The sequence below is a fragment of the Hippoglossus hippoglossus genome, chromosome 10, assembly GCF_009819705.1.
Source record: "Hippoglossus hippoglossus isolate fHipHip1 chromosome 10, fHipHip1.pri, whole genome shotgun sequence".
In the NCBI taxonomy this organism is placed as follows: domain Eukaryota; kingdom Metazoa; phylum Chordata; class Actinopteri; order Pleuronectiformes; family Pleuronectidae; genus Hippoglossus; species Hippoglossus hippoglossus.
In genome coordinates this window covers 16,254,210-16,272,110 of record NC_047160.1, presented here as the reverse complement: position 1 = coordinate 16,272,110, position 17,901 = coordinate 16,254,210, and the positions used below count along the sequence as shown (strand labels likewise).

Below are 17,901 nucleotides of genomic sequence, written 5' to 3'. Positions count from 1 at the left end.
ATAAAAGATTTTTTTTTTATCTTACACAACAGAATATGACGCTGTTCGTGATAAAAAGGAGCAGAAAATAAAAACAGACTCGTTCTCGACTTCATTTAGAAAGCACACAGGACAGATCCTCTCTTCGTCCTCTAAATGTATCCGTCATCCAGTCTCCACAGTGCGAGCTTCCAAAACACTTTAGAGAATATGAACAGTCTTCACATCTAACTTGGCAAGAAAACACAAAAAGTGTATTTTCCAAAATGTAGAACTGAAATACAAAGTTTTCTTTGAGCCTCTTATATATATTTTCTCTCGTGTGAAATAAACAAATATGAGCTTACCACACATGCTGCCTGCACGGCCTCAGACACTAAGCCTGCATTGGGGTCGCACCAAAAAATGTGACACGCGAAGTGCTGACTCCCCGTGTCCATGATGAAGGCAAACGTATGCACGTCCCGCCCGACACCCATGAAGGACAAGAAACGGACGCGACACTCCACCAGCACCTCCTCGTCCTCCTCCTGCACAGCCGTCAGAGAGGAGAAATCAGAGCTCAGTTAGATCGTCCTCTCCCAATGAAAGGCAAATTCACATCTTTTATTAACTGGATAGCATTGTAAGGCCTCTTGCCTTCTCTTTGATCACAGCCACAGTGGTGTCAGCGATGCTCAGTATGACAGGAGTCCAGTCGTCTTTGCATGAGGACGACAGGAGGCCCTCGATGGCCCCGTTTATGATGTCCATCCCTGAGAACCAAACACAACGGTGTGAAATGTGAGACGATGTGTGATCTCTAAAGGACGTGTATGGGTTTCACTCTGGGTTTTGTTTTACCTATAGGTCGAGACACAGATGTCATACCCAGATACAGAACATGGAACTTCTGCACCAACTCAGTCTTTGGCAAAGGAAACTCTGTAGAGGAAAAACACACAGAAACGCACACAGATCAATAACTTTCTCACACGGCAACATCTAACGCAAATTTCCCAAAAGAGTCCAAACACAATAATTGGCTTAAACTAGAGAAATAAACAAACCCTGGTGAATATTTTAATACTTTATGTTGCTGTTGACATGATTAGTGCAGGAAGAAATTAGTTTTCACACAAGCATGCAGGATTTCAGAGAGCTGGGTATTTTCAGCATGAAAAACCCTTTCTTTTTTTTACAAAATCCCCCGTAGGCAGAGAAGATTTTTACACACAGTAAAGGGGAACAGTTAAAAGATGTTGATGTCACCTGCATCTCAATCAGTAAACACCTTTTACCCTCAGGACCTCGCTATTAACACACCAGACAGTCGACTATACGAGCTTGAGACGATTTCTGTCAAGGTAAAATGCAAAACACCAAAACTGCATAAATGTTTAACTATGCAATTAAAGAATGTGCATCTCGGAGGGTGCTTAAAGGAAAATAGAATAAAACCTCAACCAAACCCTGATCAATTATTAACTTCTCAATCACTTATCATCATAAATTTAAAAAAATCGGCCAACGGTCAAAATAAACTGATTTATAATGACTTTATGAAAAATAACCAAATACCCAAATTTTCCCTGACTTTCCAAATAGTGTTCCGACCCAAAGAAGCGTTCACATGAATTCTCCCAGTTGCAAACACTTTTTTCCGATATTCCGACACCACGTGAACGCACAATAACTCCAACGTTCATGTCTTTGGACTGTGGGAGGAAGCCGGAGGACCCAGGAAAGACTATTCCATTAAAAAAGTTCAAAATATCTCTGACATTCAGAACATGTTAAGACTCTTTAAAGAGTAGTAACATGAACGATGAACAGTGAGGGGGGGGTTTTCACACATGAATTCTATGTTTAAAGCAGAGCTCAGAGAAGGACAGATTTGATGAGGACAGCATTAACCTGGTGTTGGTTCTCATCCCAAATCATTTGGTGCTAATCTCCTCAAACGAGTCCCAACACAGAAGCCCTGTCGAAAATCTAATCCAGGTGAGAGAGAACTGTTCTAAATTCTGTGTAAAGTGGAAAAAAAACCTCCCACTGGATTCCAACTCTTTTTTTCCCCCCAAGTTATAGCTTTACCAGATATGAGGGATGTTTCACCAATGGGTTGTTTGATCCGGGGGTTGGGATGGACGCTGTGGAGCAGCAGGCCTCGCCTCAAAGAAACACTAAGCAGGTTTTAATGAGGTCCAGTGCCTCCGTAAGTGAAGAGCCGATACGGTTCTTTTACATTCTGATGCTGGAGCTCCTCTCCTCAGCGCTCGGCAGATGCGTACATGCGCCAAAGTCACGGTGGATGAATTGCGCTGCCACTTTTTCCCCATTCTTCCGATAATTACTCGAGACTGAGAGGAGCAAGCGGAGGGGTTAAGCGAAATCGGAACCTGTGAATAGAATTAGCGCGGTGAGGATAACGCTCGGTGACCGGGGAGTGAGGAGTTGTTGGAGAGTCAGCGTTATCGTGTGTGTAATTGAACCAAAACACTGCTATCTTTTCTATTAAAAATGTTCAAGGTTGCTCCTCAGGCGATAAGGTAAATTTTGTTTTAAAACATACATAGTTTCAGATGTGGAGGAGAGCTGTTATGTGAGACAAGGAACCACGGCAGGGAAGACAGCACACGGCTGACAAATCTAATTCTCTCACAGGGGAACTACAAAAGAACACGACTCAAGTTAAAAGAGAAAGTGTGTGAGCGTGTGTGTGTGAGCGTGTGTGTGTGAGCGTGTGTGTGTGAGCGTGTGTGCACCTTGTAGGGGCACATCAGAGCTGGTTTGGGAGGAGCTGCCCGCTGCAGCCTTGGCACTTTTCCTTTCAGCCATAATCTAAACAAGGGGAGAGGAGGAAAGAAGAAGAGACAGGGAGATAAACCACAGAGGGATGAAGAATGGGACAAAGTGAAGGAGAGAAACAGATAAAGGGCAAGAGAGGTGAGAACAAAAGGAAAGAAGAGGAAAGGGATCAGAACAGAGAACAAAGAATAATCGACTTAGTAGATTTGACCTTAGACTTGTCTTTGAAATGAGCAGTAAAAAATGAAGCACACAAATAATAACATTGAAATGATAAGGCTGTGACATCCCATAATGTTTGCTTTTGTTAATAACTCACATAAAAAAATCACCAACGTCCTGTTACCTTGAATAAAATTAGGGATTTCTCTGCATTTGAACATTGTTGGAAACATTCTGCATCATGTACGTCTAAAAGTCAACAAATATATAACGTAGGTGCAGTCGTTTGCAGAATTGTTACATATTATATCTCCAACTGTAGAAACAGACAGTGTCTTCCTGTCTTTTCTTTGCTGCAGCTCTCTTGCTGCAGAGCACGCACTCTTCACACTGTGTTGAATAGTCTGCACGGCCCCTGCACTGAGCCGCTGCTCTCTCTTCTACAGATACTTGATTAATTGCCGGTGTCATTAATCAGAGTCTGTGGTGATTCTGCAACTCCGCTCACAAGGGAACATGTAGGAGGACGCACGCACACACACACACACACACACACACACACACACACACACACACACACACACACACACACACACACACACACACACACACACACACACACACACACACACACACACACACGGCACACACACACTCTTTCACACACACACAAGGGAAAGCCGCTCAGCGTGCTTTGCAGCTGCAAGACTCAGGTCACCAAGTTTCTCCGCTGCAGTGATAGAGAAAACTACAAGTGTGTTCAAAATAGGTCGTGTGAAGAGCCTCACACATACACACACACACACAAACACACACACATACACTGATTACCCACAAACATAAACCAGTAGCCTTTTTTTAATGTGACCAAACTTTTGGAGATGGTTGAATCATACAAAGGTTATTGATTTGAGCATAAAGAACAAAACAGCTATGAACATATGTTGAAACGTAAATTGACCTGCTTCAACTATTTCCATGGTTTTATTTTAAATCTAACCATTGATTTTACCTTTTGTAACAATTCAAAATAAAATATGCTATTACTAACTGTTTTAAAATGTTCACTAACTTTTAATAGAATGATCAAGTCAGTGACATCAGTCTTCCCTTTGTTTCCTTGCCATTTAAATCTGTCTGTCAGTGAATCTCTACTTTTCTTTACATGAGGCTCATTCAAGAGGCCTCCAGCATGTAGCTGAGTGTGAGGAGATTCAGACTGGCTGTAATCTGAACAGTCAACAGAGTGAGGAGGGGAGGGTACCACTGATTCGTGGGTGAGAGAGAGGGAGAGGGGGGGGAGGGAGAGGGAGCGAGCCAGAGAGAATCAAGAGAGTGACTTTGCTTTATGCTGCAGCTTTGCACTGTTAAGAGTCTGTGATTCCATGTTCCTGAGAGGGTTAACACGCTGTCACCTCTCTCTCTCTCTCTCTCTCTCTCTCTCTCTCTCTCTCTCTCTCTCTCTCTCTCTCTCTCACAAACGCACACATTGAAAACTCTTTTCAAGAAATGCTGCATGTGCTCTAACCTGGATCTTATCTCCTGTCAGTCTTGTCTCACTGTACAGGATCTTAAAGCCTCTCTCCCCTGAGCCCTCTCTAGTAAAAGATAACAGAAATCTTGTCGGGGCACTGTCACTGGTTTGCACTCTTAGGTATTAGTTTTATAAAACATGCATGTCGGAGTGTGCGCTAAGTTACAGTCTCAGAAAGGTAACTCTAGTTCAGTTCATCAGCAGAAAAAGATTGACTTCTCCCTCCTCAATGGATTAAAGCTTGATGGCTTGTTTCAGAGGAGCTTGCCGAACGGTGACGTGACGACACCCACCTTGGAGCAGATTTCGTGGAGACTTGTGGCGATGGCTGCGGCAGGAGTATCACATCGGAACACGTGGCACTTCAGCACCCGCGTGTTCTTGTCTCTCGCCACGTAGGCAAAGTCCCTGAAGCACGGACAGAGGACAGGTGTCATCACACATGAATTTCTGATGAAATGTAAGAGACAAACATTGACTTGGATGCACATCAACAGCAGATTACAAAGATATTTGCACTGTTAAAGGGGCAGTAAACAATCTCTGTCAGCCTGTGCACTTATTTATCAAAATTTTCACGTTTCTTGACATATTTCTTAGATGCCCAACTTTGATATATCATATGTGATAAGAAAACAAAAAGATAAAACCACCTTTGAAAAAAAAAAATGTGTTTTGACTTTTTAGTTTGGTCCATCTCCCAGCCATTAACATGGAGGAGCCATACTGCAGACAGCCACCAGGAGGAGATTGAGAATCTTTGGCTTCACTTTTCGGAAGCAAACCTATCGTCCATCTTTACACACAGTCTGTGGTGTATATGTGTAAGAGGGACAGGACAGAATGATGGTGGTTTGTTTAGGGTTAAGACAACACGGATACAAATTAATTTGAACTTTTCATAAATGTGCGTTTTTGCCATAACGATAGGCCGTTTGTTCTGTCTCATTAAACTTCTTCATTCAATATATTTTATGAGGGAGAAGTTTTATATATCTAATTCCAGTGCCTCAACGGGCCTCAAACTCCTTTTCCCAGAGTGCAACTGGCTTAGGGGCCAATATCTGGATTTGATTGCCAATTTGTATTTCTAAATTCCCTTCAGCGGTTTTCACTTGAGTTTGTTTGGTTCACGTTTGGCTTCATCAGCAGAGTCGGGATATTTCCATCTGAAATCCCTCCCAGTGTTTTCAGCCTTTTCATTTTTATTTTCATCTTCTACAGCAGTAACAGTTATATTAAAGTGAGTGTTGCATCTCGTCTCCGTTCTGTCTGTTGTCAGGAGGTGACTGATCGCAGAAATAAAAAAAAGAAGTTTGCCAGAACTCTGCTCGGAAATGAAAGAAAAAAATCCAATCCTCTCCCTGCACTTTGCATTTGCATTGTAATCTCTGCAAACATGGGAAAAAGCGGCAGAAAATCATGTTGCAAAACATTTCCTGCATAAGTAAAAAAAAAAACTAAATGAAAGCAATGAATATCATCAGGGTAAATCAACTTGCTCTGCATGCATATAGCTCTATTTGACACATAGATTACTTAGAGCCCCTTTAACAGCATGTTTCTGTCAGTAATTGCTTCACTGAAAGCGGGTGCCAAATTTGGCTACAACAGATGCGTGCCCCAGAGCCTGAGGAAACTACGTGCCTCAAGCTCCACAATGGTGCCACATGGCAGAGAAAGATGAGGAGGAGGAGGATGAGGGTAAGACTGAGAGAGGAAGCTCCACTGAGATATGAAAGTGTATGCAGCGGGTGGGCGATGATGACACACAGCGACGTGTGGGTGATACCACGCACACACACACACACACACGCACGAAAACGCAAGTTTTCCAGCCTGGACTGAAATGATTGAGTAAACAGACAACGCAGAGTGAAAGATTGGGAGGGGGACGTGCAGAGGAGCCAGCTGGACGGCGGTGTCACCAGATGCAACAGCTTCAGTGCACACACACACACACACACACACACACACACACACACACACACACACACACACACACACACACACACACACACACACACACACCTATACAGTGCATGCTTCACATTAACCACAGACACAAACAGAAATATGCCAAACACAGCCAGCATTTATCACAACAGGCTCTTTATGTTTATGAGACCATCCGGTCTGTCTCCTCTGCTTAACTGTGTGCTCACACACTTTGGGTCAATACTGCTCACCGCCTGTGGCCAGGAAGGAAAGTACAATGCAATGTGTGTGTGTGTGTGTGTGTGTGTGTGTGTGTGTGTGTGTATGTCGTAAGATAGGTGTGTGTATGCATCCAGTGCACTTTGTTCAGGGACGTTTGAGCAGTGTGTCACCAAAGCAGCATGAGTGGCCTTGCCTCGCACACTACAAATGGGTCTTTTATGACTCGTGTTCCCTCTCTGGGGGATCAAAATGCTATAAAACCGCACGCACCTCTGAATAGGAAATAGCCCGTGGCCAGTCTGGCATCATTGATGATTTAACACTTGCAATTTAGACCTTCAATGGTTGCTGATGGACTCCTGCAAAGAGCAACAGTGACTCCGGGCGAAGCAAAGCCACTGGTTTGATGCCTGAAAGTGATTACACTGTATGGGTGGGTGAGTGGGTGGGTGGGCTCAACCCTCGAAGAGCAGTTACCTTTCTCTGGGTCCCAGGAAGCAGGGCCAGGGAAGCGAGGAGGATGAGAGCAGGGAGGTAAGGGATACAAGGAAAGAGATCAATGATGGGAAATTAAGAGACAGGGAAAAATGGAGAGATTAGACAATTGTATCATAGCAAAAAGGTGAAAAGGGAAAAGAAAACGAGATCAGAGGGTGAGATAGAAAAAAACAACAAGAGGAACATTAATACACACAGAGTCACAGAGCTCTGTCACCTCATTCCACGTCCTCCATGCTCTGTGTACTTTTCAATTCAGTGGCTTACGTTCCGCTACATTATGACACAACACACCTTTCCTGTTAGATGGGACACACGCACACGCACACACACACACACACACACACACACACACACCTTCTTGTTACCACCTCCCCCTTACTCCCTATTTCTCTACCTTTTTCTGCCTCCCAGTCTCTTTCATCCTCCTCTTTGCTCTGGCTCTTTAATCTTCCTTTTCGCTCCCCAGCTTTCTCGTTCTCTCACTCCCGAACTCACAATTTTTCCCCCCTCAACACAAGAACACACACAGACACACACACACACACAGAAAAGAATGCAGCACGAAGTGATTCCGAACAATTCAAATCAACAGTGCATCTCATCAGTGCCGCACTCTTCGAGGAGAGCTACAAAGGCAGGTTGAATAAAGATCAGAAGGCTAATTCAAACATGGCCTCACTTTGATTCTCTGATTAGCCACTTAGTGTGCAGCAGTGTGTGTGTGTGTGTGTGTGTGTGGTAGCTGGCAGATCATTTCAAACAGGGAATCTTTAGAGTCAGAGCATCAGAACTGCTGCTTCGACGCAGCCAGTGGTTGCCCGCACACGCGCACACACACACACACACACACACACACACACACACACACACACACACACACACACACACACACACACACACACACACACACACACACACACACACAAAGCTTAAATCAACACATGTATAAACTGACTTTAAGCTGTCACTTGCATGTATGTGTGTGTGTGTCAACACATGCAGTGTTGAAATTCATCTCTTCCTATGTTTCTCTATATTTGAATTGCATTCCTGATTTTTCTTTGCTCTGACTTCATTTACTTTCTTTTCTACTTCCCTCTGCTCCATTTCCAATTTAAACTCAAAAACCTTTTCCACAGTCAAGTCACTTTGGTAGAATTGGATTAAAGTCTCAAAAAGCTGCCCTCCTCTTTCTCAGACATTGCCCTGCATTGTTCTCCATACAATCAATTTGCATGTGGCAGACTGAAAGTGCTGCAGAAGCTTTATGATGGTGATGGTGACCACAACACAGGGGATTCAAACCCAGCACAGATCCTAAAGAAACAACAGTGTAGACAGAGCAGAGTATGTGGTCCTTCATATGTGGCCCAGGACAGGTTTGTGTTCACACAGAAAAAACAATGTGACCACACGTGTGCTAGACCACCTCCAAATGTGGTCTGAGTGATCTGATCTCAGGAGGCATGGAAGATGCATTTAGGAACTTGAACCTGAACTTGGCGCTGAGCACTTGTGATCGGATCAAGACGTCTGAACAGGGTCTAAGCTTCATCTGGAAATGCATCTTTTTCTCAGTGAGTGCTTTTTGTAAACACTCACTTTTAATTTTGCTTTTTTACCAATGAAGAAGGAAACTTGGAGGGCTGGATGGCCGAGGAAGAGATGGAAAAGAAGACGGGAGTCAGAAATAAATGAAAGCAGCAAAGCAGAGAGATGAGTAGAAGCTCTCTCTCTCTCTCTCTCTCTCTCTCTCTCTCTCTCTCTCTCTCTCTCTCTCTCTCTCTCTCTCTCTCTCTCACATATTTCCACGGCTGAATAAAGGATGACTGACTCAGAACTACCAATCTCTCTTTGATCCCGCGGCTGTGAGGAAGGCTCGGCTGGAGAGGATGCGTAGAACTCGGAGATTAAATGAGGTCACCGCTGCAGATGGATGGCGAGCAGGGTTTGAGAACGCCGCACAGAACCATCATCATCTGCAGCTCTGACATCAGTCTCCCAGCATCAGTAGTACTAACAGCCTAGTGCGTAGTAGTGTTAACATTAGCATACAGTACGTAGCGCTATGGGAAAATCGCAACTCTGATTTCTTGCAAAGTTGGCAAGTTCGACTCAGCAGTGGAGACTCCAGAGGAAGTGAGAACTATTTGCAGCTGGAACAGTGTTTTTAATGATAACAGCAGCTCAGCTCGGCTCTGGTGATCACACATCAACACAACTGTACCTGAAGGAAATAAAATAATCTCACCTCTGAGGTTCACAGATTTTCCAGGGGGGAGTAAAATGGAATTGACTGTGAGTGTAGTAAAATGTACACTTGATATCATATCTCTACAAATCAAATAAATTAATGGCCACTCACTGAACTAAAACACAACTGAGCGGTGAATATTACCCATGATCCCCGGCTTCCTGAACCAGAAAAGCTGCCGCTGTAACAAATACACCAAACTCTGTTAAGATTCTTGAAATTTAAAAGTTTCCACACTGAGTATTGGAGATAAACGCTGTTTTTCTAATGACTCCTAAATCTTTTTTTAAACTGATCTACAGCTCAGCATTAGTCTTGAACTTGCTGGACCTGATTTTGGCAGATTCAATTCCACACTTCTCACAGGAGATCGTACCCACTCTCCAAAGTAACATAGAGCAAGAGCAGACATTCGGGGTGAGCAGTGGGAATGAAAGTGTCTCTATCGTCCATATTCCAAGTCAGTGAAACATCAAGCTAATTTTGAGGCTGCTATTTTAACGTAAAAAGTTGCATGGTTTGCAAACGAGAATAGGACATAGTAGAGCGTACGCCTCCGCCAAGGCCCAGCACTCCCCTTATGAAACGGGGCTGCTTCCTTGGGCCGTGCCCCACCCCTACACAAAAGGTCATTGAAATCCATCCTGCAAACTAAAAAGTAACAAAGGAATGGAGTCAATAACATAACGACCTTGGCGGAGGTAAATCTAACTTTTGTAAAACATGATGTTAAATTGTTTCTATATTGTCAAGTACTTAAGCAACACTTGCTTGTAAGTGTTTCGCTTTTTGCCAGAGTTTGCAAATGTAACTCTCGATATTTCAGACAAAAGACCACTTTCACCGATAATACTACCTTATTTAAATTCAAGAAGTTTCAAAAACCTGATAGAGAATAACGCCAACGTGCATCTTCAGGTACTAAAACGCTGTAATAAATCTAAAGTGTGCAATGAGCGGCAGAGAAAACCACCTGCACTGCAGTGCGTTCTTCTGCAGTGCAGCCCCCATCACTCAGCAGAGACTCGTGTCTTCTCCAAACCATCTGTCACACGTACATGCAAACACACACTTGACACAGACTTCAATTATCGAGCAGCTCGGAGAGGATCTGGGTAGTGTCGGCCGCTATATGCTAATGCTCGTACATATGCTAATTGCACGGCCCAACGCTGTTTTTAGAAATGTCTGAGGAGGAAGTGGCTGGAGACTCTCCCGTCAGCAGAAAGTGCGTTGAACGTATTGATCGCTGCTGGACTGGCGACTCTGGCTCCAGTCCAACATGGATCAGATCCAGTTCCATGGCAACATGTGAGAGTGGAGACTACTGTTGGATGGTGATTGAGAGGAAAGCCCTTTCATCACACTGCAAAGAGAATAACATAACAACTGACAGGTAGATTTATGTTTACTTCTGCTTTTTTGTGCAGCATTTGTGTGAAGACTGTGTTAGAAGCTTCACTTAAAACTTTGCTGCAGCATGAAATTATCCCAAGAAAGCAACAAGCTGGGATTGCTTGAGTTTAGATAAAGATCAGACGGTGGGGTCAGGGCCACGCCTCAACCACGCCTCTAATCACCTGCCTTCTAATCACCAGTCAACACATCACTCTCTGTTTGACTCAGATTCTTTAACCCATCCTTTCCCTTCTCCGCAAGAGAAAAGGTGAAAAAGAAGAGAGAAGAAGAAGAAAGGGGAAAAAGCCCTACCCTCATCCCTTCATCCTCCTTCTGCCATCCTTACATCCTCCTTCCCTCATTCCTTCATCCTTCTTCCTTCATCCCTTCATCCTCCTTCCCTCATTCCTTCATCCTTTTTCACTCATCCCTACCCTCTTCGCTTCATCCTCCATCCTTCATTCATCCTCCGTCCTTCATTCCTTCTTCCTTCTTCCCTCATCCCTACACTCCTCGCTTCATCCTCCGTCCTTCATTCCTTCATCCTCCTTCCCTCATCCCTACCCTCATCCCTTCATCCTTCATTTTTTCTCAACATCCAATATATCTATATATCTATTTCCATTCAAACCTATAGATCGCATATAGTTGGAGCAAGGTCCTTGCTAGTGAATATGAGGCTAGCATCAGTACTTGTTTTATAATTGTCATAAATAACATTTAGGCTCATACTAATCTGTATGAGCCTAAATGACATTCATGACAATTATACAACAAGTACTGATACAAATAGAAAAAGATAAATCCACCCTAAAACACAACATAATAGCACATAAACACATTTTTTTGGAACATTTCTTCTTTTGAAAAACTCTCCATTTCCATTGGTCCTAACAATAAACTTTGCAATACACTGCGGCAAAGATACTGTTTTTTTTATTTTATTGGACCCCTGCTGATAGTTTGCAGGAAACCGTGAGTGTTGCTCCTGACTGAAGTTAATTGTAATTTATTGTAATGGAAAGTAGAATATGGTGATAAAAAAAGGTAATAAAACACACAGATAAAACCAGAAAGAAGAAACCACACTACTTTAGAGCTGCTGACAGAAATGGGCTTAGCTTTATAGCTCTGTTGACGCTATGTGAGTGTCCACCACCTGTTTATATACATCTGTGCCTCTATAACATTTGCTTAAAATGATCAGTATTTAAATTAGAGCCAGACCAAAACTGATATTTTAGCCTGTGTTGTTATTGATATTTGAGAGTCAAAAAAATATAATTCGGGTATATTGTGAATATTCATTTTTCAAGGATCTGTGACATGTGTTATTATCATCAATTTACATCTGAACAATGGAAAATAATATTTGGGCCATATTTCATATATATATATATATATATATATAGGAATAAAATCTTAATATTATGTAAGTAAAGTCATACTTTAAAATCATAGTATTACTAGAAAAAATGTATTGTTATTACTGTCTCTGTCTATTCAAACTGAAGTTTTTCCCATTTTATGTGAGGAATCTTTCTAGGTTTAGGAGTGAGATACAGTAGATATTAAATAGATCATACTGTAATTCCCCTCTGGAATGAATTTAGGATTTGTGCCTTTGAGCAACAATTGAACTGACTTGACTGGCTCTCTGGTGGATAAACTACATTTAGTTTATATGTAATGGTGAGACTGTAGAGAGGCAGTATCCTGTACAGCAACAACACAGCGATATATCAACTCGATATAGATCTATGAGTCGGTGGTCATTGATCTGTATCACCAACTCGCTGGAAACACGTAAGCACAGTCCCTGTGGGGAAGGTTAGCATGAGAGAGAGGTGATCATTATAGATTGTATTTAAAGAGGGATAATGCCATCTTGCACTGTTGATGTCATTTGGAACCAGAGCCTGCGTAGTAGTGATTGTGGTGCGGAGTCCTGGTATCAAGGTCCTGCCTTTACACATGCTCGACCAATTATGACGTTTCATCCAGTTTTATAGCATCAAATAAGTACTTCAAACCAAACTTATAAATGAACTCAACGTACAGTACATTAGTCACAAGAATCCCATCCACTAACATGGAGGGAAGGGATCAATGGACCATACTGCAGCCAGCCACCAGGGGGGTGATTAAGATGATTTGGCTTCACTTTTGGAAGGCTATCCTGTTGTCCATCTTTAGAAGCCACTTTCATATCTGTACATGCAGCTGTCTTAGAAATTCACCAACCTAAACAAAAACTCACTAAGTCGAATGATGAATCCAATTTGTCAAAAATGTAAAAATGACAGTTTATGGTTTTAGTTTAAGCAGTAGTGTTCACGAAGAAGCAGTAACACAAAGAGTAGCTGAAACTATCCTTTATGCTAAGCTAAGCCAATCACCCCCCGGCTCCAGTTCCATGTTAACACAGAGATTTGAATGATATTGATCTTCTCGTCAAACTGCATATTTTTCCCAAAATGTTGAACTATTCATTTTAATGACGTTGAACAGAAAAATAGGCGTGCCTGAAAAAAAGGATGTTTGGGGCTAATTTGTACCGAACTAAAGGCAACAGCAGTCGAAGCTCTTCCAGCCTCAGTACTTCCAGGCTGTGTGACAACAGAACAGGGTAAACCCCTCTGCGACCTGGTGAATTAGTCATGGCCCACAGCCATTAGACCTAATGCAAAATGTCTGAGCGTAATTACCTCTCGCCATCGTAAACTTGTTTACTGCACCAAGATGAGCAGCAAAATGAGCACCCAGGGCCAGGGGGCGCAGCGAAGGTACCAGATGACACATACTCCCTTTCTCTGTACACACAAACAACACACAAACAACACACACACACACACACACACACACACACACACACACACACACACACACACACACACACACACACACACACACACACACACTCGCAGGCAGACTGGCAGAAACACACACACAATCATCAATATTGCCCGAGGCAGCAAAGAAGTAGGACAAATCAAGCTGAAAATAAAAATAAAACTGTTGTCTACAATGTATTAAGCAGCGTACGCAGCACAGAGGGCTGCCTGTGTGATCTGAGCAGACATTTGATGTTGTTTACAGCGGCAGCTCTGCCTCGGTTTGATTCATGCCCAGTACTTGTGCATCATTTCTGCGAAAACGCAGCGATTTACAACGCTGATGGTGAAGATGGTGTTTTGCTTAAAAGGTGGGAGTAAAACGCACTTTACCCCGGGCCTGTCTACACACAGGTTTGTGACTGAGTGTGGCACACAGGCAAATGAGAGAGGGAGGGGCAGCAAGCCGAGGAGGCACACACACACAGCACCCATGTGTCAACACTCGTTGTATTTCATTACATATTAAAAAGCAGAGAGAGGTGGGTGGGAGAGATGGAAAGACAGAGTGTGTGTGTGTGAGGGGGAGAAAGAGGGATTCTGGGTGGGCGAGAGAGGGGGAAAGATGATGTCCTGCTGTTCTCTCTGCTCTTGATCATTTATACATCACACTGCTAGAGAGAGAGAGAGAGAGAGAGAGAGAGACAGAGAGAGAGAGAGAGATAGAGATAATTCTCTGTATGTGTCATTTGTGTGTTTTTGCACACGAGCAGTTATTCTCTATTGAATCAAAGCTTCAGTGAGATGTCACTTCAGTGTGACGCTCCCAGAGAGAGAGAGAGAGAGAGAGAGAGAGAGAGAGAGAGAGAGAGAGAGAGAGAGAGAGAGAGAGAGAGCGCAGGAATTTGGTGTCGAGTTAGAACAAAGTTCAAGCTGTATACATGCACAGTGCAGTTTGGACCACACTGTGCATGTAACCTCATTTGGTGCATGTGCCATAAATCATTGTTTCATGCACATACAGTACAGTGAAGTACAGTCTGTCATTGGACTTACAATGCATATGCTGAAAAAACAGCAGCATCGGGACGAAGATACTTTTAGTTTCAACTCTTCATGTTTCTGCTGTGATATTTATGTTGTTTTTTTATATTTCTTCAAGAGAGAAATGTTGTTTTTCCATTTCAATTTTGTCCCAGAGTGTCCCAGAGTGTCCCAGTCTTTGGCTGCAGGCAGAAATCTCAGAGACAAATAGTTTCTAGGCATATATCTAAACTATAAAAGCTACCAGTGAGGCTAGATACCACTAGAGGCACGTAAGAAAACATTTTAAAGTAAAATTTAAAGCTCAAACGATTAAACTATGATTCTGTTACCTTTTCTAAAGATTTCACTAATACCGACCGGACAGTATAAAGTTGAAATGGGAAAGACATGCAGCAAAGGGCCGGGTCGGAACCAAACCCAAACCTCTAAATGCAGAATGCCTGATTCTGTAACTTGATCAGATAGATTATCTGTTTATAGTCAGATACGTAATATCATCAATATATCCTTGTTTTTGTCTTGTGCTAACAACATGAATATCTGTGTTATTGTCCAAAAAAACAAGCGATCTGAGGGAAGAGTGGTGATTTTTTACCATTGACCTGCCCATTACAAATGAAATGATTAAATGATTCATGGGGAAAATACCCAGCCGATGAACAGAAAATAAAAACAGTTATTAATTATAAACTCCAGCCCCTAGGACAAGCGGTATAGAAGTAGGTGGGTGGGTGGGTGGGTGGATGGAGGTTGGTGTTATTTGCCAATCAGGGTTTTAGCTATTGTCTGGGTTTAAGATGCATTCAGCACATTTGCAATCTATCGATTTATGAGAAAAAATATTCTACTCATGAATGAGCTGAAGAGATTTAAAAAAAATCATAATCAAAAAAAGTGATAGATGAGTTCCTCTAATTACAATCTGTCAATGTACATTATTTGAATAAATGCGATATTGATCCTGAGATAACAAAGACCAGATTAATTCACCACCTAATACATTTATTCTGCTCCACATGCCGACAGACAGCTGCCCCAGAGGAAAACAATCCAAAAAACCTACATCAAACACGTTGAGTATTCAAATATATTCAACCTAAAAACTGTGTGTGGCCACTTCTGCTGTCTGGATGCTGTGGATAGACGAGCTTCAGGCAGACCCCGACTGTCCCGCTGCGTTCAGCCCTGTATGATCAGCGAACATCAGCATCGCCACGGCCGAGGACCAGAGTGGTTTTTATCGGGAGGAGATTTATCGGCTGGTTGGGGAAAGGGAGGCGATCTATAGGGGGAACGGGAGGAGTAATCCGTCAGGAGGGCAGGGATTACAGCAGGTGTGCCTAACAATGCTAATGTAAAAGAGAGATGAAATGCAAGAGAGAGGGAAGAGTTTTTTTTCTTTGTACCATTGTGTGTAATTCTCTCTGTGTGTGTCTGACATATGACTCTGAGTGGAGCCACCGCTCCTGCCATGATGACCCTGCAGAGGATTGGGTTTTCTGCGAGGCTGGGTGGACATATCCTGACCTGTCAAGACGTGTGCGTGTATGTGTGCGGAGAAGTGGGAGTGATGGATTGTGGGTAGATGATGGGGGAGCTGACGTGGAGGAGCGATGACTCCGCGAGGAAAGAGATGGGGCTCAAATCGGAGCAGGGGGAGCAGCGAGAGGAGGCCATCAATCACCCTGGCGTCTATCGAGTGGATCTAGGTGTTCAGGCCCGGTCCCGGCGGGCCATCGGAGGTCCCTCGCATGTTAATTAAGGCGACAGGGGCCTCGACATCAGCAAATAAGCTGCGGTTCAAGCAGGACATCGTGACTGAAAGGGGTCGAGGAGCAGCTGCCACAACCCAAACATGCACATACAAACTCACTTCATTGACATAAATGGAGGTGATCGCTGGAGTGTGTTCAGCATTAAAATATTAATGATAGTGGAGGCTTGCGTGTTTGTTTCTTCCTCTCCTCTCCTTCCCTCTCCTCCTCTCCTTTCCTCTTCCTTCCTCTCCTCTCCTCTCTCCTCCATCCCATCCCATCCCATCCCATCCCATCCCATCCTACTCCACTCCACTCCACTCCACTCCTCTCCTCTCCTCTCCTCTCCTCTCCTCTCCTCTCCTCTTCCTTCCTCTCCTTTCCTCTGTCCTCCTCTCTTCTCCTCTCTCCTCCACTCCTCTCCTTTCCTCTCCTCCTCTCCTTTCCTCTTCCTTCCTCTCCTCTCCTCTCTCCTCCATCCCATCCCACTCCTCTCCTCTCCTCTCCTCTCCTCTCCTCTTCCTTCCTCTCCTTTCCTCTGTCCTCCTCTCTTCTCCTCTCTCCTCCTCTCCCTTTCTTCTCTACATGCCACAGCTGTCCACAGAAGGTCAGCAGTGGCGAGAAATAAGTGAGAGCTGGAGGGAATAAGAAAGTAGAGCCCCAGTGCTGCCCACTAATGAATATGAATGAAGTGGGACTTGGTCCATGTTAGCAAGAGTTATGCTTGTTGCATATGTGCTGCACGTCTGCTGATGATGCCATTAGCGAAGAAAATTGTTCACTTTAACAGCAGGAAAAAACACACGCAGACATTTTAAACAGTGACCTAATCAGTGTCACACGTCAAGGACGAGAAAACAAGCAGGACCTGCCCCCCCGATATCGAAAATCTTTTCGCTTCTTTTTGTTCTTCGCTTAGTGTTTCCCTGCTCATCCCTCATCCTCCTCACTCCTCCTCCTCTGCTTGTAATGAGCGAGAGAGGGAAACTCCACATATCAGGTACACACACACACACACAATTAGAAATACATGAGGGAGTGCAAGATGCATACATGAAAAATAATAACATTTTGGCTATGAAGAATAATAAACACATAAATGAACCACAAGCAGTATCAAGCTGCACTAAACAGCTGTGACACACACACACACACACACACACACACACACACACACACACACACACACACACACACACACACACACACACACACACACACACACACACACACACTCCCTGCAGCACATTCAGACTCTTTAATCCTGCCTTCCTCAATCCCCACTTTGCTTACTTCATCTCTCTTTCTTTTCTTTCTCTCACCCTTTCTTATCGGAGCTCCCTGAACATCTTGCTCATGTCTCAGTGACTCTGGCTGCGAACCCCGCTGCTGAAAACCAGCACCTCTAGCCCTGATGGCTATCCAGAGAGAGAGGGAGAGACGGGAGGGAGAGAGAGGGGGGGAGGCAGAGAAAGTACACAGCTTGAA

General features: G+C 43.6%; 1 protein-coding gene across 12 annotated transcripts in view; it reads right to left on the bottom strand.

The window, feature by feature from the left end:
- Positions 1 to 17,901, bottom strand: part of LOC117769783 (amyloid-beta A4 precursor protein-binding family B member 2) — a 34,029-nt gene that overhangs the window by 2,165 nt on the left and 13,963 nt on the right. For 10 of the 12 annotated variants that reach the window (XM_034598913.1, XM_034598906.1, XM_034598908.1 and 7 more), the window contains 6 exons: positions 7,103 to 7,108; positions 4,759 to 4,873; positions 2,727 to 2,802; positions 823 to 903; positions 619 to 734; positions 327 to 509 (listed from right to left, as the gene is read on the bottom strand). In XM_034598913.1, coding sequence (XP_034454804.1) covers positions 327 to 509; positions 619 to 734; positions 823 to 903; positions 2,727 to 2,802; positions 4,759 to 4,873; positions 7,103 to 7,108 — 577 coding nt within the window. The remainder of the gene's footprint in view (positions 1 to 326; positions 510 to 618; positions 735 to 822; positions 904 to 2,726; positions 2,803 to 4,758; positions 4,874 to 7,102; positions 7,109 to 17,901) is intronic. The other 2 variants (XM_034598909.1, XM_034598919.1) reach the window with 1 other exon arrangement.